The sequence below is a fragment of the Dipodomys merriami genome, unplaced genomic scaffold (assembly GCF_024711535.1).
Source record: "Dipodomys merriami isolate MVZ:Mamm:240054 unplaced genomic scaffold, mDipMer1.0.p SCAF_13, whole genome shotgun sequence".
Taxonomy (NCBI): Eukaryota; Metazoa; Chordata; class Mammalia; order Rodentia; family Heteromyidae; genus Dipodomys; species Dipodomys merriami.
Window position 1 is genome coordinate 27,709,409 of NW_027202604.1, and position 27,051 is coordinate 27,736,459.

Consider the following 27,051-nt stretch of genomic DNA (forward strand, 5'->3'; position numbering starts at 1 on the left):
ATGCTCATTCATTGAACCAAAGAAACAACACAGGTCTTGTCTGGGGGTAAAGGGTTATTGAAGTTAATCAGCCTCACCAATGCTCTTCTGTCCATTTCCCGGAGGTAACCAATAAGGGCATGCAGTCCCTGTCAATGTATCCGAAATGTGACAACACAAGTCAGCCAGAGTTTCCTGTGCGGAGATGCCAACCTGATATTGACAAAAGCTTACCAGTATCTTTCTGAGACTCCTGTGGTCTAGCACTTTGTCAAAACAGGATACTATTTAAATTTTTTTAATTTACTGATTCAAGTTTAAAACAAAAAAACCCTGCTTCGCTGTTTTGATAACCAAATCTGTGGGTGGGGAAACTTTGACCTTTAGTTTTTTCTTTCTTTATGGAACCTTATATGGGTCTATGAAGATACTATATTTGGCAGGCCAGTTTTGAGAATGAAGGTATCTAAGCAAGATGACTATCACTTTCTATGAATTACTGTACATGTGAAATCATGGCCTTGTTATATTATGCAAAAGTGACTTGTGTGAAACAAACAAAAATACCTGTTTGCATATATAAGTTTTGTAAAATCCTTGTGGGGAGAAAAAGGGGAAATACATAGTAGATTAGCCACAGCATAATATGTCTCTCATGTGACTCTGGTTGAACATGCAAAGTAATCTTTTTTAGAGAAAAATGTTAAGCCAGGAAAAAAAGACTGGCCAAAAAAAAAAAAAAATCAAAGCAAGCTGGACACCAGTGACTCATGCCTGCAATTCTAGTTACTCAAGAGGCTGAGATCTGAGGATCTCAGTTCAAAGCCAGCTCGGGCAGGAAAGTCCGTGAGACGCTTACCTCATTAATCACCAAAAAGTTGAAATTGGAGCAGTGGCACAAGTGCTAACTTTGAGCAAAAAAGTTCAGGAACAGTGCCCAGGCCCTGAGTTCAAGCCCCAGAGCCCCAGAACCAGCATAAAAAACTAAGCAAAGAATCCATGAGGACCAAGGGTGCCAGAAAACAATGGAGCAGCCATGAGATGTGGACAAGAAAACTAAGCAAGCTCCATTATGCCTAGGGACTTTCAGCCTGTTTTTCTTTTCATCTGAAATATTTTTCTTGACATACCTCAAGGAGTCAATCCCTTGCTCTATCAAGATGCCCACTCAAAGGGCATTTCCTCAGTGGCCAGCCAAGGTCATATCAGAGTTGCATGTCATTGGCACTCTACCGTAATCAGTGTTTGTTTTCTTAAAGCTTTTGTTATCCTATAACATACAATGATTTAGCTTTTTGCTTGCCAGCGTAATATTTCATAAGAATGCAATCTCTGTGAAGTTCGGGATGCCTCTGTTTTAGCTGTTGTTTACCCTAAATACTTGGCAGATTACTAAAACCAACACAAGCTCCAAATAATTCCTCAGGTGCTGATGGGTAATCCCAGTAAAGGTTCATTCAACTTCTTCAAAGGAAGTAATCATTCTTCCTGCACCTGTCTACCTAACTTCTTGATTGTAAGAAGACCTTAACAAAATTGTTTCAATAATATAGAAGATGTTGGAAACTTTAGGAAGGCAATTAGGTATACATATTTGATTCCTTATTTTGGGTAAAGATCACTTGGAGACTATTTTCTAAGGTGTCACAACCTTGGCACTATGCCACTTCCTACTGTCCTGGGAGAACACTGGAGGACAATGGGCAATGTAATAAAGCAATCCAACACACCAAACATCTTCCACAATGCATGTCTTCTTTTGTCACTCTCCCTTTCTTCTTTGTAAGAGGCAGAGCTTTAAGTGAAGCACATAATACTTTGGCCCATGACCTTGAACTGAGTTACAGTAGTGCTCAGGCCCCAGGTTTGCCCATGACCATTTTTTTATCCAACAAAGGTGAGGGAAGTGACAGTATAAGCTACTACACTGGCTTGCTCATATGGTGCTTCTAAATAAGGATAATGAGGGGGCTGGTATTGGTGTGCCAGCCCCCAAAGATTCCCACCATCTGGTATTCATGCTCCATCTAGTCTCCCCCAAAAGCATTGTGTTAAGTTGGTCAGTGTGACCAATAAATGTAACAGAAGTACTGGCATGTAATTTCCATGGATAGGCCACTGTAATGGTTTGGACAAATGTACCCCAAAGGCCTATCTATGTGTTAAGGGCTTGCTCCTTATGCTGGCATTAGTGGCTGATGATGGAAATCTATACACAATAGGCTCTAGGAGGAGGTTCTAGACATTGGAACCATGTGAGACTCAAGTCCTCCATCTCTAATCATATCCAGCTTTGCATGAGAGAATAAAAGCCAGAAGCAGCTTCAGATCAATCCTCAAAGCAGCCAATACCACATTTCAGACCTACAAGAAATGTGTGAAATAATATCCATTAACAACAGCTTAAACTCTAGGGCTAGAACTAAGAAGAGTATCACAACTCAAGAGTGAAGGTGAAAATGCATCACCTGACCTAATCACCCTTCCTCTAAGACCACCTGCCCTGTTTATCCTTGACATGTGGAGATGGAACTGGACACAGTTTTGAAAGTGGAGTTCTAATTCTCACAAGAGCAGCTGGTTAAAGGTAATGAATCTATGTCAGAGGGAGAAGTTACAGGGAGACAAGAATTCCCAAATGCCTCAGCAATAGTTGGTCAGTTAAAAAAAAATCCTGAAGCCCTGAGACTGGATCTATTGAGAAGGAAGGGATCAGGAGTGGACAAAGAGATGATGGAGATGACTGGTGGCCTAGAAAAGGGCTGTGTTTCTTAGGGCTGGATTATTGGTGCTAGGTAGGCAGTTTGAGCTTTTTCTTTCAAAGCTGGAAGTTGAGAATTTAATTGGAAATCTCAGTGGGCTTTTTAAAAAAAAAACCTTTATAACTAGCCCTCAAAACAGTTAAACATTGTGTATCTAGGTAAAACAGTGTCAAGCCTATAGGGCATCTATTAGTAATCCCTAATGGAGCCCCAATTTCTCAGCTTGAATCTTCCTCAGTCTTGCTCCCATTATAAAATAAATCTCAAAAATTCCCATTTTCAAAGGATTTCATTGCCTAAGCTTCCCTCACATTCTCTCTCTCTCTCTCTCTCTCTCTCTCTCTCTCTCTCTCTCTCTCTCCTCCTCTCTCTCTCTCTCTCTCTCTCTCTCTCTCTCTCTCTCTCTCTCTCTCTCTCTCTCTCTCTCTCTCTCTCTCTCTGGGGGAGGAATTTATTTTTCTTTCTACAAAACAACACCGTCCTGTTGGTATCAAAGTTGTCACAATGGCTGTTAGAAAACATTTGCCCCTTTTCTCATAAATGCAGTAAATAGTGTGATAATAGAGAAGCGAAAGAACAGACATCCTGCAGGTGTGAAGAGACTCTCCCTGAGGGGAAAAAGTAACAGGGCGGTGAAGAGTGACAAATTACTCAGTCCCCAAGAGAAGCCAGTCAAGAATGAGCAGATGGACTGATGGAAAGACAACTTTAATTTCTGGGCTTCCCTTCCCTAAAGAGCAAGACCCAAGAAAGAAGGGTTTACAGAAAAACAAGAGTCAGTCCCAGTCCTCCTAGCCCCATCCAGAGTCAAACAGAAAAAGAATTATACAACATCCTCCTTGGAGTGGTGAAGGGACTTGAGAGAAGTCAGAACAGGACAGAGTGCCACCCTTCCTATACCCTCAGAGAGAGGAGGCCCCAGTGTAGAGGGCCTAGGGATGGAAGTATCCCTTGAAGCACATTTTTCTTTGGCAGTAGAGTCTTCGGTTCATTTGATACATGTGAAAGATCCCTGGGCAAGAACAGAATGAGTACCATTCTGAATGCAATTTGCTCTGAAATGCTGGACAATCTCACCATTGGAAAGCCTCATTATTACATACAATTCCACTCTCATACAGGCCAATTGAGGGTCTTGGAAGTTATCTATTCCCTATAATCATCACCACAAGACATCCAGGACAACAGCTACAAGAGCAGGTAATACTTTCAGTACTCTATGTCAGGCATATTGTGTGTGTGTGTGTGTGTGTGTGTGTGTGTGTGTGTGTGTGTGTGTGTGTGTGTGTGTGTGTGTGTGTGTGTGTGTGTACACAACTATATTAAAGTTAACAATCTATAGTAATCCATCTAGCAGAAAGGCATTTCTGTCTCATAGATCCTCAAAAGGAAGCTAACTTGGGCAACATCACACAACTGGTAAAGAATGGCTTTGGAATTTGGCTAGATCTGAGTCCAGAGGCTTCAAGCTATGCTTTATCATCGTGTCAGCGCCATAGGCTGAAGAGCAAGGTCAGTCCAAGCTTTTTTTCCTGACCAATCAACATACTGAAACCACAAACTTGGTGTTATGACTATAATGGTTACTATTATTATTAATCTAAATGGAAATATAGCTATATCACTATTGATAAAGACCCAATAAACCTCACTTTACAGGAGATATGTGCAGCATAGCTGTGAACCACACTTAGAAGAAGAAACAGAACTCAAGGATTTCGCTTTCAGAAATATGATCATGAAACCAGGGGGCACCAGTCTCTTCCCTGAGGGGACCCTCTGGGAACTTGAAGCTCAGGATCAGTGAAAACTGAAGGTCAGGATGCTTTCTCTCTTTCATTCTCTCTCTCTCTCTCTCTCTCTCTCTCTCTCTCTCTCTCTCTCTCTCTCTCTCTCTCTCTCTCTCTCTCTCTCTCTGAGTGAAGAAAGGAGGAGACTAGTCTCTGACTGAAGTAAACTATAGATGGAAGGAAATTTTCAGAGGAAATGATTTCAGCTTTTTTGGTGAGAAAGGTATTTTTCAAATTCTCTTTTGAAGTTCTTATTTCCATCTTGAGTCTGCATAAATAAAAATAACTGTCAGTTTGCAAAGGGTCTTGTGGTTCACTGTGAAAGAAGGGGGTTGGCTTATTTTCCTTCCAACTTCCAACTCTTTGAAGTTTTCTTATTTGGAGGGAAAATGTGGGCCTTAGGAAAGTAAATGGAGGCAATGGAGGGTCCCAAGGAGTCCTGAAGTTCAGTCCTGTACTTACAGCAATGAAGTAAAGGAATGATACAGGAAAACACAAGTGGGAAGGAGTTTGATAGTGTGGAGACATAGCTTATGAACAAACCACATCAAAAAAAGATTTTTCTGGGCTCTTGGTAAAGATCAGCATATATATAGCTCATAAAGGCCCTAGATTTGAGCTTTAGCACAGCAAAGCAAGCAACAAACAAACATTTTTTCATATTTCACCAGAAGGACTAACTTATCATATTGTTATAAAAGTTTGAAGGGTGGCTCAATTGGTTGAGGGCCTGCCTAGCAAGGCATGAGATCTCAAGTTCAATCACCAGTACTCTCTCTGTTTCTGTTTCTCTCTCTATGTCTCTCTCTCTCTCTCTCTCTCTCTCTCTCTCTCTCACACACACACACACACACACACACACACCAAGAATAGAACCATCCAACAGAATTCTCTATGATAACAGAAATATTCTATAAGTATATTATCCAAAAAGGTAGCTATAAGCTACTTAAACTAAAATTAAAAATTACATTCCCATCCTTCCTATGTGCTGGTCAGCCCCATTTTAAGCTCTTTCCTATGTGTTCTCAGTTCCCTAAGGCTACATTGGCTGGGACATTCGTGGCATCATATTATAATTGCCTTTGCTCAGTGTCATTGCTGACTTAAGGACAACAGAATATTTAAATCTGTACTCTAGTACTAAGGAGGGTCCATAGGGATATAGTAAGTGTGTTAGCATGAATGGATAAGGGAATAGACAGATGACTGGAGGTAACACCAATCTTAGAATTGGCTCACATTTCTCAGGTTCTTGCTCTCAGACAGAATCCCTATATGGTGCTAATTGTGAGGTTGTGTGTGTGCCTGTGTTTTATAGTACTGAGTGTCAAAACCAGGGCCTCATACATGACACACAATTGCTCTACTCTGAGCTCCATTTCTAGGGCCTCCTCCTTTTAGAATTAGAGCAAATTTTAATGTCAAATGAATACTAGGTTTTTATGATCATGGCTATATTTATAAACATCAAAATAAGACAGACCTTGTTGATGATGGTAAAAATAACAAGGATCAATTCTTTTCTAATTTAAATGCTGTCTTCTTGATCCTCAATAACATTGTTTGTTCTCAGGTTCTTCCATGTTCTGCTTTACCTTTCCCCAATATTTAGGTTCAATAAAAAATAAATCTGTTTTCTTCTCCCACCATATTTTTTTCTCCATAAAATCAGTAAGTTTCTAGATCATCTAAATTCTTCTTCCAAAAGCTATCAAAAAGCTCAAACCCAAATTCTAAAGCTCAAGAATAACAGCAACCATCCTTCTCCCAGAAAACAAAGATCAAACCAAGATAAAACAAAACAAGCAAGTCTATACTGTATAACAATTTTATCTGTGAATAGAGGAATAAGAAGACATTCATATAAATTTCACCATTCACAAAATGTTGTTCTCTGTATTCCTTTCCCTTTCCTCCATCCATGAAAAAAAAATACAACTATTTTCTTGATTTGTTAGTCCTATTGAAAACAAACAAACAAAGTCCTAGGATTTGGCCAAATGTCTATTTGCCAACACCTGTTCTAAGATCTACTCCCTGATCATCAATTTCCTATTGAAGTTTCCATACCATCATCCAGCTACCCATGAGAAGGTAAACCCTGTACAGTATACAATGAAATATTCATAGGTCCTTTGGCCTACCACAGCCAGGGACCAACTGGAAGCCACATATGGAGTGGGGGCTTCAGAAGAGGTAGTGATGGTACAGAGGTGAGCCAGACACCCACCCACCATGGACTTCCCCCATCAGCTGACACGCCGATTCAGCTGGTCTCAAGATCCTTTCAAAAACCAGTTTTGTCCAGCCTGCTATTACTCAAAATCCTGATCTACATAAGAGTTTCTGCAAGGCCGTTAATTATGCCTTTGATCTGCAGTTACATTATCTTCAATTAAGCATTAATATATTGTGCAGGAACTGACACTGTGTCATGCAAAACTTGGAGGCTCCTGGAATCCATTTCCAAAGTCAGCATTCTAAATAGAGCTGTGTAGGCAGTGAAATATTTATTTTCAAATTCAACTGTGTACATTTTCAAAATTACTGCTCTCTAAATTTCCTTTGTAATGTCTGACCTGCTGTTCGTAAGTCAAAAAAAAAATCCCTTTTGTAGAACTCCAATTGGTAAATTGTGTTTGAAAGAAAGAAAGAAAGGAAGGAAGGAAGGAAGGAAGGAAGGAAGGAAGGAAGGAAGGAAGGAAGGAAGGAAGGAAGGAAGGAAGGAAGGAAAGGAAGGAAGAAAGGAAGGAAGGAAGGAAGAAAGAAAGCAAAGAAAACATGGAGACTGGCTGTGAGATGGTGGCTTCCAGGCTTCCAGGGCTGGTATTACCTTAATACATCTTCCCATGGTCCTCACGGACCACGCTGAAGGAGGGTTTTGCCTTCATTAGTTAACACTCCCCGAATTCCAGAACAGCTGTAGGTGGAACAACTGTAGCTTTCATTTTACAAATATATCATTCTCTGATAATGTGGTACATTATACAAGTGAAGAGCGAGGAGGCCCAGCTTGTCTTCCTGGTTCCACGTTGCTACTTTTTCTTTCTGTACTTTACAAAATAAGCAGAACAGGTATTTGTTTATAAAACACTGGCAGAAGAAAGATCCTGGATAAACTCAGAGCCTATACTGTAAATAACACTCAAGTTCCTAAATGAAGTACGTCCTCAACTCCTTCAACCAGGTGTGGCACTGAAACACGGGCCAATTTCCACACTTACCTGAAAGGCATCCAGATGACTTTGGTAGAAAACCAGGCCAATGATCTCTAAAGACTTTCCTTTCAAATGTATTCCTTAACTTGGGCTGATGCAGAAATAGTGTAAAAATAGGAATCCACAAAACCATATCCTAGGCATACATCCATTCCAAAGTAGAAATGTATACATGTAAAGAGAAAAAAGATGAGCTACGCATTTGAAGCCCCAAGTGAACTCTCCAGTATGACACCAACTTGATTATCCTTTGCTACTCCTCGGCCTTCTAGAAGGACTCCCAGGTTTACAGGATGTTCCTTTTAACTGTCACATTCAGCTTCGTCCCCAATGCTAACACTCCCAACAAGTTCACCCAAGAGCAAAAAGCCAGGGCTCCTGACCTGAGATTCCCTGACACCTTCTGCAGACCACAGATGATGCGCACTGCTGACATCTCATGCGAGTTCATGTCCATTACCCTAGAAGAAGGCTAGGAGAATGAAGTAATGGGGCAAAAAAAAACCCCAAAACCAAAAAACTCAAAACACAAGAAAAAACAGATACTAAAATCTGCAGCAGGAAAGGAACGTGGCTGTGACGTTGACAAGTCATCTTCAACCACAGGTGTGCGCAAGAAGCACTTCGGAAGCTTTTTACATAGGACCGACCATGCTGCCAAGACATCTCCAGACACTGCTTCAGTAGTAGTCAGGAACCTGGCTAGGATTTTAAAAAATAGCTTTCAGTACTGGATCTTGAGGACAGTAATAATGTTATTAATTCTGAATGTGCTCCCAGGGTTACAACACCGCTGACTAGTCATCCGTAGATATGAAACTGAGACTTACAGACTAAGTCGCTTTGCTGAAATCAGACACGGTTGGGTTCAAAATGCAAACAATGGAGGTAAATGACATAAGCACATGACTGGGGCTGTACAGACGGGAGACCTCTGTGTAAAAACAGGGCCACTGTGTCACGGGTTCAGGGAGAGCTAGTCTCATTTTAGACACGGTCGATTGATCTGTACAATTAGTGATATACTTTCTGTCACATGGCAGTAGAAAGCTTCAATGTACTACCCCCGGGTAATCTGTGAAGATCTGTTGATGGTTGGGTAAGATGTCTTCAAAGGGTGACTTCCTTGAGCTGCAGCCCCAATATACACTATGTAGTAGGGGCCAATAGCAGCCCTGCCACACAAGACCATTTCCTTGCTTCTCAAAAGACCCTAATAGTCAAGCTCTAGTGGCTCATGCCTATAATCCTAGCTACTTAGGAGGCTGAGATATGAGGATCAAGGTTCAAAGCCAGCCCGAGCAGGAAAGTCCCTAAGACTGTTATCTCCAATTAACCAGCAAAAAGCCAGAAGTAGAGCTGTGGGTCAAGTGGTAGAACAACAGCCTTGAGCAGAAAAGCTCAGGGACAGTGTCCAGGCCCTGAGTTTAAATATTAGGAATGGTGCACATATGTGCACGCATGCACATGCGCGTGCACACGCATACACACACACACACACACACACACACACACACACACACACACACACACACACACACACACACACAGACCCGTATCTCCTGCAATGTGTGGTCAGATTTTATATCAATAAGATAGAAAGGAGGGAAAGGAAGTGCTGGGCTGGGTCCTCTTAGCAAATGAGACCACCCCAGACACACTGTGGGTATATGGTTTGGTGCATGATGGCTAGATTTCAGTCCTTAGGAGCCGCTTGTTCATTCAGGTCATCTGAAGCACAGGGGAGAGAATCACAGATCAGATCTGACCAGGCTGCTGTGTTTGTATGGACCTTGAGCTAAGAGTTGTTGGTACATTTAAAAATAACTGGGGAAAATTAAAAAAAAGAAGAAGAATACTCCATGCATGTGAAAATGATATCAAATCCAAACTTCAGGGTCCAGAAACAAATTCTTATTGGAATATAGCCATGTTCATTCATTTATATATATTGTCTATGCCTAGTTTTACATGACAACGAGCAGAGCAGTTACCATGGAGACGGATGGCCCACAAAGCCAAAAATACTTACCATCCGGCTCTTTACCCAGAAAGTTTGCTGACCCCTGGTCAGCCAGGGGGACTCTCAAACCAAAATTCCTTTTGTAGCTATCGGGGAATGTTCTGAGCAAATACAGCAGGTGAGATAGTTTATATATACAAACTTGAAACTGAGACAATGGCAGGGCAAGGTCAGCTTCATTACCTAGCCACCTTGACAGTACCTTTAAATGTCATCAATCAGTGTGCGCCTGGCCTGACTTGCAAGAGCTCATTCTAAATTACAGAACACGGGCCCCTGACACGAACCAGGGGCTTTAACAGGACTCTGGTGACGTAATATGATAAAGGAGATCTCTCCATAGAACTCTACATGGCACCAAGCTGGAGAATTTCCAAGAAATTTTAATTTCTAGAATGCCACCTCTGGCTATTTAATGTGATTCCACCACGCATTTTTGAAAACTCCGTCTTTTCTGAAAATGCTTGTCACAAGGATTTGTCCTGTGAAATATAAATTTGAGGCTATTTTTTTTCTTTTCTTTTACCAGCGAGACAGACTAAATCCAGGATGTAGATTTTCCAATTAGACTCTTTTAAACATCTGTTGGTAGGCTGCATTTAACATTAGTTATTTGAGCAAAGCACAATTTGATTAGACTGTCTGAAACCAAGCCAAAGTCTGCAAAATAATAGCTCAATTAAATTCTGTTTTGCTTTCATTTGTCTTAGATTTCCCTGAGTGTGATACTATTGCAAATGATCAAGTAAACCAATTCCTTTCAAAATGAGAGATTTAGGTATATTTTCTATTCTCCCTCCAAGTATATTTAATAATCGATTCCATCTTTGCTATGCTTCAGTGAACTTAATCTTGACACAAAATACATTTCTGTATTTTGCCTTTAGTCTCCCTTAATTTTCTACACTTATGAATTAAAGTTGTGTGCCATTAATATTGCACCTTAAATGGATTAGCAAATTTACAAAGGCAAGCAGAGGGCGTTAGAATAGCTGAACCTCAGAACAAGAGTTCTCTGATCTTCACTCCATAGCTAGCAAGATTCATTTAATCGACTTGATGAAAGATTTAGGCAGGACTGAAAATAGATTATTTTAATGGTGTTTACAGCTTGAAATGTTCCTGCAAGATTATAGACCTCAGACAAGTCTGCAGTCCCCTCCACTAAAGCATAATCAATTTTCCTTTCTTTTCAGCTTCTGTCTCTCCCTCACTCATTCATTAGTTCGCATTCATTCATTCCCCTGATTAAGCACTTACTCAGTAACTCATTCATGAAAGAAATATTCACACGTTATCTGCTCTGTGCTAGGCCTGGTGAAGAATGATGCTGCGTCAGATTCAGAACCAGTTCCTTGTCTGTGAAGGCTACCTAACATTAATTCCTATAAAATTTTAGGAAGACATGAAAAGAAGGAAGACCTGGATGGACTTCCCAGAAGACTTGGCACGCATGGAAAATACTACTCCATCACAATGGTGCTGGTGGACCTGTTTAGGAGGCTTTCTGTTGCTGTGACACAACGCCCAAGAAAATCAATTTATAAAGAGGCAAAATTTATTTTGGATCCTGGTTTCAGAGGCTTCAGTCCACGGCCATGTTCCTGGGTTGCTTTTAGGCCAGTATTGAGTCAGTACAGCACACTGGAAGTGTGTGGAAAGCTGCTCACCTTGTGGCAGCCAGAAGCTCGGGGGAGAGGGGGTGTCGAAGGAGGAAGTGGAAGGGTATGGGTTAAGGGAAAGGGGAAGAGAAAGATACAGGAAGCGTCAGGGTCCCAATACATCTTTGAGAGCAAACTTGAAAGATGTACTACCTTTCTCAACTAGGCCCTATCTCCGAAAGCTCCCACCATCGCAGGTCAACTTTCCATACAGTAGCCTTTGGGCGTTATTTTCAGGCTCAAACGTAAAGTGGAGTAAGGATAGCACCTAACATTTATGAAGTATTAATGACCTGCTTTTCTAAGCTACTGATGTACCTTCTTTCAGCAGTATCATGAGACCGGCACCACAGTCACCTCATTTTACAGAGGAGTCAGGAGGTGTTTGCTTCAAATCTGTTTACCCACCACTTGAGCACAGGCAGAAGCACAACTGCCATCCCACTGTCAGACCATGCATTGGAATACTGATCGATACCAAGTGAATTAAAATATAATTTGAAGCCCAATAAGGAACATTTTCCACTCTAAAAGCAGTTTTTATTTGTCTTCCTTTTGGCGGTCCTAGAGTTTGAACTCAGGGCCTTGTGCTTTGCTAGGCAGATGCTCTAACTGCTGAAATCATGTCTCCAGACTTTTTTGGCAATGGTTATTTTGAAATAGGGTCTCCCTTTTCGCTAGGGCCTGTATACCTGCCTACTTCAGGTTTCTTGTCAGAGTTGGGATGATAGATGGGCACTACCACCCCAGTTTCTTTGACTGAGAGACGAGTCTTGTGAACTTTTCTGACTGGCTGGCCTGGAATTGAAATCTTGCCAATCTCAGCCTTTCAACTAGCTACAATTGAACTAGCCACGGGCACTGGGCTCTCTAGCAGTTTTTATACCATGGTGAGAAGAGCAATTGCTTCTGAGAATTTACTATGCCTCAAATATTGTGCAAATATTTTTTCTTCAGTAGTGGAGGTAAACAATCAGATTCCCTGAAGGACAAATGGAAATACAGCACAGTTAAGTTCTTTTCTGAGATCACACAGGAATAAGGGTTATTTCAAGATTTAAACCTACTCATCTTATACCATACGTCATGCTATTGGTCACAATATGGCACTACCTCCTCTAATACGTTTTGACATGTGAACCTCCAAAGTTCTCAACTTCCTGCTGAGTACTTGTGATGGCCCAATTTTGTTTTAAAAAAAACAAAAACAAGTATTTGGGGCTGGGAATGTAGTGGTAGAGTGTTTGCCTATCATGCATGAAGCCCTGGGTTTGATTCCTCAGTACCACATGAACAGAAAAAGCCGGAATGTTATAGCTCAAGTGGTAGAGTGCTAGCCTTGAGCAAAAAAAGAAGCTCAGGGACAGTGCCCAGGCCCTGAGTTCAAGTCCCAGGACTGGCAAAAACAAAAAAGAAAAAAGCATGTGGCTCTATAGGACAAATTATGCCTTAGATCTTAATTATCTTAAAGACATATATGCTTTGATAAGAATGAAATTTGATCTAGGTGTCAGTGGCTAACAACTATATTCCCAGCTTCTCAGGAGGCTGAGATCTAAGGATCACAGTTCAAAGCCAGCCTGGGCAGGAAAGTCTGTGAGACTTTTATTTCTAATTAACCAGCAAAAAGGGAGAAGTAGAGATGTGGCTCAAATAGTAGAATGTCAGCATTAAGCAGAACAGTGTATAGGCTCTAAGTTCAAGCCCCAGGACCAGTGTGCATGTACACACATGCACACACACACAAACACAATTTGTTCAGTTTCACATAAAGGTATCAGGAAAACAAAGTGCATGTTTAATTTGGGGCAATATTTCAATAATTATCATAGAGTATTTCAAGGCTCTCAGAAAAAAAACCCAAAAAACCACAAAACTAATTAGCTGGATGCCGATGGCTCACGCCTGTAATCCTAGCTACTCAGGAGGCTGAGATCTGAGGATCACGGTTCAAAGCCAGCCCACGGAAGGAAAGTCCATGAGACTTTTATCTCCAATTAACCACTCAAAAACTGGAAGTGGTACAGTGACTTAAAGTGGTAGAGCATTAGCCTTGAGTTGAAGGGTTCAGGGACAGTACCCAGGCCCAGAGTTCAAGCCCCGTTACTCCCCCCCCACACACACACACATAACTAATTACAATTATTTCCGCAGTCTGATATGTGACCAGCATAGAACATGTTAGTAAACAGAAGGAAGGATCCTATGCCACTGCTTCCAACTCTGATGCCTGTGTCAGACATGGCTAATCGATCATGATATTCCTGTAGAGCCCATCCCAAGCAACTCCTTTAAGCTGCATCCTTAGGCAGAATTGCTTCATATCTAGACCAAAGTTGGCAGACGTAAATGGAACCTCTTTGCTCTGTATAATTCTATCCACTTGGGACTATTAATAATTTTGCTTCTAAAATAAACAACAATCCATTTACACTACCCAGTAATAAACATACTGCTGTCTTATTAAAAACAGTTTCATCAGCTCCGTGCAGTGGCTCTTCCATGGCACAAAGGGAGCATCTAGCCTGTGGCTCCTACAGCCAGGGAGATCGGAAGGAAACCACCACAGGCAGCAGCAATTGATACCAATGGAAAAGCTGCAGATATCACATGGCAAAGAATGGGAAAAACACATCCCGTGGCTTTTCGTCTCTTTCTGAGGAAGGTAGACAAAGGCATTCTCTTGGAATGAAACTCAGACACAATTTAATCACCAAGGGTCTTCATTCCCAGCAGCAGGCAACAGCTCCAATTCTGAAATCCTGGGACTTTCAAATGTTATCCAATGGATTGTACTTATTCTGGTTCCTTACAATAGGAATTAAGATTCTCTGTACTCTTTCCCCACTTTCCCAACAAGAAGGTTATCTCCTTCTTCTCAGGCTGTCTAGTTTACGGCAGAGCTAGAAAGGCAGTAGAATTTGAATTTGGTCTGGGAAGTAACAGTGGGCCACTGAAAATTTGGAAGAGCAGAGCACACTAGCATTTACAGAAAGGCTAAGGGGAGTAGGTATGATGTAAGATATGCACACACACACATAAAATAACAACAAAAACAGCAGGGAGCCAGGTGCCAGTGGCTCACGCCTGTAATCCTAGCTACTTGGGAGGCTGAGATCAGAGGATCAAGGTTCAAAGCCAGCCCAGAAAAGTCCCCATGAGACTATTATCTCTAATTAACCACTGTGGCTGTGGCTCAAGTGGTAGCGTTCTAGCCTTGAGCACAGAGAGGCTCAGGGACAGTGCCCTTGCCCTGAGTTCAAAACTGATAACTGACCCAAAAACCCCACAATAAAACATACAGCTTTTGGGGGGGCAGGAGGGAGGAGTGGAGTGAGGGGAAAATGAAAGGAGGTTACAGGTCTTTGTCAAGATCCAGGCATGTGGTACCTGGAGATAGAACTATCACAGGGGGACAGAGGAAGGAGTGGATAGAAGACACCAGCGCAAGCAACATGGCAGATCTGATGAACACAGTGAGGATGTGATCATTAATAAGTCAACAATGACTCCCAAGCCTCTAACTAATGAGGCCTGAGATAAAAGTAATCTGTCAGATTACAGATACTGAAATGGATGTGCAGGAAGAAAAAGTCAAGGGTATGTGCTAAAGAGCAATAAAAGCAGGCTCATGATCCCAAGTATAGAAGCATGAGGAGCACAGATGCACTATGGGAAAGACTAAAGGAACTGAACTTAGCAGGAAGAATGGATCTGAGCTCCCAGAGTGGCCTGAGGAGTGGACACATAATGGCAGGGAACCCGGGGAATAGTGATTTGAGGAGAGAGTACAATTCTCCTAAAAGGCAAATCTTTCAAAGCAACCTACAGCTAAGGCAGGTCAGACAGGTCAGGTGAGGATGGAGACACAGACACTGAACTGAGTGACCAAAAAATTCTGGGAAACAATGAGGAGAAAAAGCAGACTGGGGGAGGTTAGGAGAGAAAGCGGTGGGTTGGAGGAAAAAAAAAAGAGTTAAATCAGCCAGCAGAATATTCTAGTTCTAAATGCTTGGCAGTCAAAGGAGCTTAGAGGAAAGTGGCTAGGAAGGATTGAGTCATCCAAAGGTTCTGAACTACCCGTTTAAATCCACATTTACCAGGAACACCGATAAATGTTGGGTTCTGTCAGCCTGAATGTTTACCCAAGTAACTCACTGGAATATAACGAGAAAGGACAAGGGCTGGCGCTCTCTGCCCAAGTGTGTCCTGGCAGTTTGAAATTCTACTACTTAAGTAGTTAAAAGTCTGTGCTTTTGATGGAGGAGGAAAGTTAGGAATAGAAGGCCTTCAGAAGTGACGACTCTCCAGTCTCCGCAATTTCCCCAACGATAATTTCAAACTCAAACAATTCCAACAGCAAGGCAGCTGAAGTCCACCGAAAGTTCAAAATGGGATATGTTCTCTTTAAAATTTTGAGAGCGACTAAATATGACAACCATCTGATGTATGAAAATTATTCACAACCAAAAACAGACAGTCTGGAAATAGCCAGGATGACTTCATTTAGACAGAATTACCCAAATCTGTTTCTAATATACACAGTACACATAATAAATTTTTACAATATGACAAGGAAAACAAACTTAATAAAAGTTCCCGATCTTTTGTTACACAAGCTTGCTATAGCCCTGCTATGTTTATAATAGTTTGCTCATGATATCACAGCTAAGTAACAAAGGCCCAAGCAATACAAAAACAGTTACTAGGCATGACATCAGCTCACAACTACCGTAATTACATCGAAACACAAATTTCCCATACTGTACATTTTTCCAAAGTGCTTCTCAATTTCAACGGCTGCCTTTAGACAATTACTTGCAGAGCAGTCTGTAGCCTGGGAGTACTACCCATCCTTCTTCTCTTTCCCCAGCGTCATTTCCCTTTAGAAAGTGAATATTTCAATTACAAGCACTGTTTTTCATATATGCCCATAAACATATGTCCAAATTAGGAGACTGTGAGGTCTGGTGGTTCGGATGGTGAGGAGCATTTAGGCATCAGCAATTCTGACTCTGTTCCTTTGCCTGGCTCTTGTCTATGGGGCCCAGGCAGTAGCACAATGAGGAACCACAGAGTACAATAGATTAAGAGCAGATTCTTGAGCCAGACTGTGGGTGTGGGAGCAGGAATCTTCTTTCTGACACTTATCAGCTGTGTGGCCGCCAGCAAGTTAACTTCTCCATGTTACATTTTCCTACTCTGTAAAATGGGAATAATAATAAACCTACCAGGTTTAATGTGGAGGCACACACCTATGGTGCCAGATAATGAGGAAGAGAAGTCAGGAAAATAACACAATCCAAGCTCAGCCCTGACACCTAAGCAGAAGGCTAGGCATTAATGGCTTATGCCTGACATGTTAGCTACTTCAAGAAGCCGAGATCTAAGGATCCCAGTTGGAAGCCAGCCCAGGCACAAAAATCTGAGATACTCTTTTTTTCTTTTCTTCTTTTATTTTTCGGGGGGAGGGTCAGTTATAGGGCTTGAACTCAGAGAGCTCAGAAAGCTTTTTTACTCAAGGATAGCACTCTACAACTTTGAGCCACAGCACCATTTCAGAGATATTTTTATCTCTAATGAACCAGCAAAAAAACCAGAAATGGAGGTATGACTCAAGTGGTCAAGTGCCAGCTTTAAGCAAAACAGTAAGCAAGAGCACAGGCCCTGAGTTTAAGCTCTAGTACTGGCAACACAAGGCAAGTTAGCTGCAAAAATTATTATTATTATTAATAATAGTAGCAGTAGTAGCAGCAGCAGCTGGACATCAGTGGCTCACGCATGCCTATAATCCTAGCTACTCAGGAGGCTGAGATCTGAGGACTGCAGTTGAAAGCCAGCCCGGGCATGAAAGTCTGTGAGACCACTCAGAAAACTGGAAGTGGTGCTGTAGCTCAAGTGGTAGAAAGCTAGCCTTGAGCTTAAGAGCTGAGGGACAGTGCACAGGCCCAGAGTTCAAGCCCGATGACCAACAAAATAATAATAATAGTAATAACAATAATAATAATAGTAAAATAAAATAATAGTAATAGTAATAATAATACAATAAATTAACTCGGGGTTTGGCTTAAAAGTGGTAGAACATTTTCCTAGAAAGTCCAAGGCTATGAGTTCAATCCCAAGTAGTCATAGCTAACAAAATAATAATAATAATAACAGATTTTACTTGATGTTGCACAGTATTGGTTCCTTATAGAGTTTAACAAAAGTGTTCAATATTTCATATTATGACTATGGCCTTTCTGGAATTCAGATGCCCATTTGAAAACTTGGCTTAAATACATTTGACCCATGGTGTAATTTTTCTCACATCAGGGCAGAGTTCACATAATTGCCATCGAGTAAGATTCCATGAATAAAGTTTGGATGGATGAATGAATGAAGCAATTATTGAATGAAGCAATTAAATCCTTACAAGTTCCACATATATATATATATATATATATATATATATATATATAGAGAGAGAGAGAGAGAGAGAGAGAGAGAGAGAGAGAGAGAGAGAGAGAGAGAGAGAGAGAGAGAGAAATAGACCTCCTCCTACTTCTCCAAAGGCTGCCTTTCATGTTCCTGTAGCTAATACTGGTAAATACCTCCAACCCAAATGAAATGATCAGTGTAAGGGGAAAAGGTATCTCACCTTATGATTTTATAAGTGTGTTTCTCTCCAGATAAAACTTTGTGAGCCCATCCCATAGGCATGACCTCTGTCTCACTGTGTTTCGAGGTCAGCTGGTTTTCCTGACTGGGCATGGTGCCAGGTGGGTGGGACTATCCCATTGTCACTTCTGGTTGGTAGTGTTGCACCAAAAGCTGTTATTCTAGGCTGCAGGAAATTTTCTAACCACTGGACAGGCTCCAGTGCTGTGTGCTAATGAGTTTCAGACTGGAGGACTTCACTGTGCATGTGTCAGGAAAGTGCCCCGGTTTACAGGGAATGGAGGGGGGCGGGTTGGAGGGAAGAAAAGACACACAGAAAAGGAAGAAAAAAACAGTAGTTAGCAAGTGCTGGCTACTCAAATTGACAGGGAATGTGACCTCTGCACTTCATCAGAAATTCCTGCAGACTTACAAAATCGAGGAGTTTGCTTTTATCACACAGTGTGAGACTCACATGGAAAAATGGAAAACACTACATCACTTGACCTTGGCGTGCCCCCTTTCAACCACAGACGAATATTGTGTACAAAAATCCTAAATCAACTTAAGATGTTCCAAAAAGAAAAGAGAGAGAGAAAGGGAGAGAGAGAGGGAAAAAAAGCTGTAATCTTCTGCATTAGACTTGATGATTACTATTTTGGTTCTGGAGATTCTGCTTAGAAGGATCACACAGGAAAAAGACTCATAATTCCAGGAATAGTATTTTAGCACTCTGGTGGGCTCCCCAGGCGGGCTCCTAGCAGTGGGCTTTTCCTGGTCTACATTCCCCTCTGTTGGAGAAAAATGAGGAAGCCTGGCTCACCCAGGTCAGAAAGTCACCCAACACTGCATCACGATTATTTGCTTACATTAACAGAGCATTAATAGCAATTATACACAACAGAGGGAAATGCTAGCCATCTTTGCATGGTGATTCACTTCTATGGAGGAACCAAGAGGCTGTTTCTCCCGGCAAGGAAGGCAATGAACAGGCTTGATAAGGGAGATTTCTCCCTGGGTTGTCACAGCCTACCAGATTTCTTTATGAAGAATTCCTTCTTAGAAGAGTCTCATTGAACTTTGAGTAATGAGATTAGAGCACAATTCTTATTTATTTATTTATTTACTTATTTTTGCCACATGTAGTACCAGGGCCTTAAAAAAAAAATCCAATCCTTTCACATCCTCCAACTGTCATCAACATTTTTTCAGACGATGTCAATAAAATTGATTGCTTGCAGTTCCGAATTCTGCTCTGCACATGGAAACAATATAATTTATTTTAAAGTATTTTCAATGAGGGCGGAAGGAGAAACAGAATCTCAGGAAACCTCTCCAACATGCGGGGTGCGGGTGAGGCCAAATAAATAGCTTAAATAGTATAGGATGCTGGAAACGTTGACAAAAAAACCCAATATGTAAACCCTCAACCTTCCTACTATGCTGACTGATGCATCCTCCTGTCAGATAGGAACCGTGTTTCGGGAACATTAATATGTTCATTAAATTCTCGCTCCCTGCACTTAAAATATTCTATACTCTGGCACACAGGCATCGTGACAGCTTTGTTGTAATCATATATGTGAGGCCCCAGACGACACAGTTGCTGAGAAGCCTCATACCTACAACCAATCTGTTGCTTTTACAAGTTTAATCTAGGTATTAAGGAGCTGATGGTGGACCCACGTGGAGATGGCATCTTCAACTCAGCTGTGTATCATAGAAGCCACTATGGGTGGTGACACACTCCCATGATGCTTAGCAACCGTACATGGCTCCAACTACCTAATCCGTAATACTACAAAATACAACTCAAGTTCTCCCCCCCAACCACACACACACACACACACACACACACACACACACACACACGCACACACACTTCCTTTCTGGAAGCACAAGTGGACGACCAGCAAGGGTCCGACAGTGTTATTCCTAATTACCTTTTTTTTTCACTCTTGATCCTGTGGCTCTCATAATTAGTTACCTGGGGCTGCAATCCAATTTGAAGTGATGACAAGAAAGTGATCCATGAAAAAGTAATAAGTTAAATCCAATTTCAGCCTTCCTCTAATTAAATGCGCATGGAACTAATGACGCCAACCCCAGCATTTCGGTGATAATGGTAATTAGCGAGGTGGGAGTCACTCTCTTTTTCAACACTGGAGGTGTAAACCACAAGGTAAAATGGTAGGAACACTCTTAATTACATGTGTCATTTTGTCAGCAATTTACACATTTTTGACCAGTCAAGTATGTTTTTTCCCCTGTCCCTCTCCACCTCTATGCCCCAACAATGATTATAACACACTCTGCCATGTTTCAATACAGGCTCCTAAAAGCACCTCAGACTTTGAGGGGAGGTGTAACTGCCCTTTGCTGTGGCTTGTTACTCTCAGAACACACACACACACACACACACACACACACACACACACACACACACACACACACACACACACACACATGCATGCATTAGGATAATGACACAGATCAAAGCTCCTCTAATTCCACATATTTACAGTGGAAGTAGTTTTTGTGGGTCTAGCCTTTTTTTGGTTTACAATAGAAAAGCATAATATTTTGCTTATTTCTGAAAAGTGTGCTCTTCTGTAGGTTCTGGGTGAATGCATGCAGAATGACAGGCAATCAGTATCTTGCTAGTGGATGTGGACAGTCAGTGGTGTACAAAACCTGGCTTCTCATCAGGTTGCTGTGACAGGCGGTGGACCCTGTGGCAACTCTCTGGCCCACTGCTGGGTTTCCTTCTCCTTAGTCATAAGCTGATTCAAAGACAATGCCTACCTCATAGAGATGCTGTCAGAATGGCTACGGCATTAAGCACCAACTGAACATTCGTCATCTACCACACTTTGCATGAGGTGCTGCAGTCAGGGTTACATATAAACTAGTAGTGTCACATTGCATTTTTACACTTGAATACATGCAAGCAAGGGGTCCATGTAATTAAATGTCCAAGCGAGGATACCTCTGCGAGTATGAAATGAAAACACCCAGACACGGAGTGGAGCTGTCCGGGGAACTCAGAACACAAGTCATCCTAGAGACAGCTGAAGGTGATAGATTAAAGCTAAGCTAACATATCACAACTCACATCAAGCAAAGAAAAAAAATATATTATTTTTGAGAAAAAGAAAATCCCAAACTAGGACTGTTAATGTAAAGGTTCATGAAACCTTTAAAACTAAATACAACGTTTCTGTAAGCGTGAGTGTTTTTCTAGCATGGTGGTGGTGGGGGGGGGAGAGATTGGGGTCTTTATCAAATTTTTAATAGTAGTGTGTATAATCTGAAAGACTTAATAACCTTTCTTAAAAGCCATCATTTCTGTTTTGTTGTTCTTTTTTCATTCTTGAACTTAAGGCCTATGTCTTAGCTACTATGTCTTAGCATTTTTGTCAAAGGTTGGTGCTCTATTATTTGCGCTTACACCTCCACTTCTGGCTTTGTGGTGGTTAATTTGAGATAAAAGTTTCATGGACTTTCTTGCTGGCTTCACCCCCAGATGTCAGTCTCTTAAATAGATAGGATTACAAGCATGAGCCACCGGCAACTGGCTATTTTATTGCTCTTTATCAAGACTTATTTTTAGGTCTTTAAGGTATCCAAAAATATGAGGCAACATTGGCCTCCTAAAACGGATCCAAACACTTTATATCCATTTTCAAACGCCAGGGGTCCCAGCTGTAAATGAACTGGAAGCATTAAGGGAAAAGCCTGCCCCTCTACCTTACCTACCTTACTAATTCAGTGCATAGCGATCTATTTTTTTAGCGGCAAGTATTTCAAACCGTTTTCTATTTCACCATCTCCAATATAAAATTGTAGTTTCATTGAAAGGTTTCCTCAGAGCAATATATTCTTTAGTGAGTAATGGGGAAAAGATACAAGGGACTGAAATTATATGTGGCCTTAATGCAATGCAAATAAGGCTTCCTAAGGAATGTTTTCTATAACTGCAAATAAGAATGCCACTAAAAAGATAAAAAAAAACAAAAACAACAACAACAACAACAAAATAAAACACTTGTTGGCTCTTGCATTCTAACCTTCCCTATCTGAGGCAGAAGTCTTCCTTATAATCCTCAGTTTCCAAGCGGAGCAGAGACCGGTCCACCAGTGGCTTTCATTATCCTTGCCAAAGCAATGGACTCGTGAGCCAGGGTCTTGCTTATGACATAACTTTGGAAGGAAAGGGATAAGCAGGAGGGAAAACAATCAGATGACTGGCTTCAGGTTCACATTCTTTATAGACGGCCTGAAACTTGTGGTCAGCTTTCCACTGAATGTGACATACAAGGTTTACTTTCTTTCCTAGCTTTCAAACTGCCAGAATACACATGTACTTTTACTTTCTTAGGAGAAAATGTGTCATTTGATTTCTTTCCAGTTTATCTACTCGTGCCAGCAACTAAAATGCTTAAAGAACCCAAAATGAATTACTACCCAGAAACGGCGGTCAAAGTTCCAAATTTTGATCAATAAAATTGCTCCTCTACTCACAAATTAATCTTTCACCAGTAAAGTTGCACATTTTCGGGGTTATGAGCACACCTGCACTGTTAAGCATTTATTTTACTTGTTTAAGCAATCTTCAGAAGTATATAAATATTTATAAAAGAGAGCCTACTATTTTTATCCATCTATAATTTTTTGAGCAAAATCTTGTTAAGTCTTTTATAACTCCTAAGCATCCTGAAGCAAGGTTTATATCCTCAACAGCCAATGTCCTGCCAATACCAGCCCAATGCCTAGCACATAGTCACAGCACAAAAGTGTTCACCCAATTACACTGGATCTCACTGCTTTGCCTCTTTCTGATCCAGAATTTTGGAAAAAAGGACTAATTTTCCATTTGCATTTGCATCATTAGTTTAAAAAAAAAACTTTGCAGAGTACATTAATAGACTAAGTAAAAAGACATATTCGGTTACTAAATGTTTTTTCAAGCACTTGGGAAAGCAGTATCTACACTTAATTTAATGCTTTATTCATTAATAAACCACAATGTCACCCAAGACTGCAACCAGCTCACATTTGGTTCAGTGTCTGTATCTGCAAAGCATTTCGTTTCTCCCCTTATCTACCCTCTTCTCTCTAAAAATTAGTCCACGTTGGTGATGTTTGACTGCAGTCTGTGATCTGTGTCAAGTAACTACTTATTTCTTTTGTTTGTATCATCAGCCTGAGAAACTGAGGAAAGCTACTAAACTGGAAGTGGGGAAGTGTGAAATATGCTTAAAATATGGGCCACGGTATATTTGGAGATTTAATTTTCTTATTTTTTCCCCTTCTCATCCTTCTTTTTCCTCTTTCTCTCCTTCTCCTTCTTCTTGCTATCAGCAGATCAAATTGTTCTTCCCTGTCAAGCCTTCCTCTATGCAGAAGATCTGAAATTTGCTAAAATAGATCTCTGAGTGTAGTTATAAAGGGTAGAAGATCAGAGAGGAACACCATTCAGCTTTGTTGTAGGATTTCCTTTTCATTTCCAAGCCACTTGACTGAGATGCCCCAGGAGGACAGCATGGCAAGATAGATTGAAATGTGAAGGTTATTCCTTCAGTCAGTCTCCAAGTCTATACACACATTTTTATAACAATATACCATGTGGCCTAGGTTAGTTATTTCCCCATTCTGCTTGTGGAAGGCCAGCCAAACCAATAAAGCTTACTGAATTTGCATGATCCTACATTGAGCAATCGGTACTCTCTCTCCTTTCTTTCCTGCCTTCCCCTCCACATCCTCTTCTCTCCCTTTTTCTCTCCCTTGCCCTCTCATACCAATCAACCTTCTTCTTTCCCCAGCCAACTCTAAACTCCGGTCTAAATTCTCAGCTTACCATTTAAGGGCCAGGAAGAGCCTTAAGATTTCTCCTTCAGCAAAAACTAACATTCAGCATTTGCCCCCTTCTCCCTTCACTTCTTATACAGACTCAAACGCTCAGCAGGAAGCGGGAGGTTGGCTTGTGCTCTGCCCTTGCCAGGAAGCACGAAGCTCTCTTGCCTCACACCCTTCTGCAGGGTGGCTGAAATCCTCTAACAGGCTAGAAGAAGCCGAGTCCTCCAAAGGAAATCCCCTGAAACTTTACTTTGTATATTTAGCTCTAAAAGAACTTCGTTCATCTTGGAAAAGAAGTTACCTAAAAATGCCATATGTTTTTAAAAAGCAAGTATGAGGAAAAATAAGTCTAGTACAAAAAAAAATCACAAATGATATTCAATACTGAAAGCAATATGATCAGACAGATTGTATATGTGTGTATTTTTTTTTAATTTCTAACCAAAGCTCTACTATGTGTAAGATTCTTCTCCCTAATAATACATTGTCATATTTTCCAACGCACTTGAGGTCTGATAAATTCAACAGGACTCCTTACATTTTTTTTTAAGGCTGTGAGAGTTCCAAGAGGGAAGCAAAAAGAATGGACAGTCATTTGAATCTCTGAGTGACAGGCTGGGCTGGTTCCCTGTATACATTAATAAATTAGAATTTTAATTGCGTCTCTGTCTGCAGGAGATGCCCTAGTACTTTAATATGTACCAACAATTGGCTATGTTATGGAATCTGCAATGTGGCCTCCACTGCTGACCTCTGAAGCACAATTCCCAGTCTGACTACGGAAACTGTTCGGTTTGATCCTCTCAACTTATTTGAATCCTGACAAATAAGCTCACAGCTGAAAGGTCACTACAGTCACATTTCATCCTCCAGTGCTGTTCTTAAGACATCTGCACAACAAAGCACTTCTTAAAGCACCTGACACAGGCCCCTCCATGGTACTCTAACTCATTAAAACTGTACCCTGTGCTCACTCTTTACCAGGAAGGTGGCCTGCTGATGGTTTACCAAACAACAGTTTTGGGAAGTGTCTGTAAACAACATATCCTATCATCCAACTTCTAATCAAATGTCAGTACAGTGCTGAACTTTCTCTGTAATAGGGATGGGGAGAGTATCTCCCTAGGAGATTCATAAATACTAGAAATGGTTGTCCAACCCACTTTGATCTTTGCAGAATGATCTGAAAAATAGTATTAGTTCATCCCAACCCATGAGAAGCCAACAGAAGTTAGAATTTAGGTTGACCTCGTGATCAACTTAGTTGGTACCAAGTGCTACTCATCTGGTATTAGATTCTATTCCAAAACTTTCAGGGAAAGAGACACTGCAGCTCTACCACTTGAGCCATACTTCTACTTCCAGCTTTTTGGTGGTTGGTTGGAGAGAGAAGTCTTGAGGAATACTTTGTGCCTGGGCTGGTTGCGGACTGGGATCATTAGCTCTCAGCTTTCTGAGTAGATAGAATTATAGGTGTGAGCCATGGCCAGTCCTGGGACTTGAACTCAGGGTCTGGGCACTGTCCCTGAGCTTGTTTTGCTGAAGGCTAGCACTCTACCTTTAAAACCACAGTGCCACTTCCGGCTTTTTCTGTGTATGTGGTACTGAGGAATCGAACCCAGGGCTTTATGCATGCTAGGCAAGCACCCTACCACTAATCCATATTCCCAGCCCCTGAAAGTATTCTTAACTATTACTTGCAAGTGTCCTATCTTGAATTTGAGCATACATATGCAAATAACCCTGAGTCAAGTTTCCTTGAGATTCCTATTGCAATTTTCTTTTCGAATTCAAAAATCCAAATTAGGTTTTATTGGGTTTAGAGGGCACTGAGGTCTGTACTCAGGGCTTCATGATTAACAGGCACTCTACCACTTGAGCCACACCTCTAGCCTTCAAATTAGCTTTTTCAACTCTACTGACCCCTTGGCCTTAATGAGTCTGAAATAAGAAGTTGCTAAAGCTATTTTTAATTATCTTTACATAAATAAATATGGCTCCTCATTTTAAATAAATGATTCAGTAACATCCATGAACATCCACTGAAGAAGGGTTATGTCCTACTAGCATTACTAGAATGACTAGAATATTAGTATTGTAATTACTAATAGTAATGACTAGAACATGGATGTCAATGACATTTTGGGCTGCTAGATCCTGCTGCATGCTGGAGGAGTTTCCTGTGTACTACTGAGCAGCATCTGTGGTCCTACTGTACCCATGAACAGTTACTAACCTCCTGGCCCCTAAATTTGGCTGTGAACATTTTTTTTAATGTAGAAAAGAGAACTCTTACACTGTGGTGGAAGTATATATTAGTATAGCCACTAGGGACAGTAACATGGAAGACCCTTTAAAATCTAAAACAACGGCCAGGCACCAGTAGCTTATATCAGTAAAGGTTGGGGATCATGATTAGAAGCCAGCCTGAAGAGGAAAGTCCATGAGATTCTTATGTTGAATTAACCATCAAAAAGCCTGAAGTAGAGTTGTGCTTAAGCGGCAGTGTGCTAGCCTTGAGCATAAAAGCTCAGGGGCAGTGCCTAAACCCAGAGTGCAAATCCCAGCACTGATGTATGTGCTTGCATACACACATGCATGCACGTGCATGTGTGCGCACGCACGCGCACACACACACACACACACACACACACCATACAAATCTAAACTGCCAAATGATCCAGTTATCTTACTCCTGGGTATATATTCAAAAGCAAATACATTTTTTGTGGGAGATACCTTCATAGCCAGATTTCTGTAGTAATACAAGATGAGAAAAGTAGGGAGGTAGATAGAAGGAAGGAAGGAAGGAAGGAAGGGAGGGAGAGAGGGAGGAAGGGATGGATGGTAGGAGGGTGGAAGGAGGGAGGGAGGGAAGGAAGGAGGGATATGCCTGATACATGCTGTATACACATATAAAATGATCATATGAAACCTCATTATGGCAGAGAATTAATATGTTAATAGAAAATGTCTCTTGAAACTGCTCACTGGTCCTCTGGGAGTCAGAACTGTCTCCCCTTGAGCACAATGGCACTAAAGTCCCTGTGTGTGCCTCCATTCCTAGTCTCACCATGAGAAGGCACAACATAAAGTCCTATGAACTTTTTCCTTTGG

General features: G+C 41.2%; 1 protein-coding gene across 7 annotated transcripts in view; it reads right to left on the reverse strand.

Moving 5' to 3' along the window:
* Positions 1 to 27,051, reverse strand: part of Foxp1 (forkhead box P1) — a 645,990-nt gene that overhangs the window by 129,228 nt on the left and 489,711 nt on the right. Inside the window, exon 1 of one of the 7 annotated variants that reach the window (XM_070018962.1) lies at positions 7,368 to 7,400. The exons of the other annotated variants lie outside the window; for them this stretch is intronic. Within the exon in view, the coding sequence (XP_069875063.1) occupies positions 7,368 to 7,385 (18 nt within the window). The 5' untranslated portion in view covers positions 7,386 to 7,400. Of the gene's footprint in view, positions 1 to 7,367; positions 7,401 to 27,051 lie in introns of those variants that run through there. 7 annotated transcript variants of the gene reach the window in all.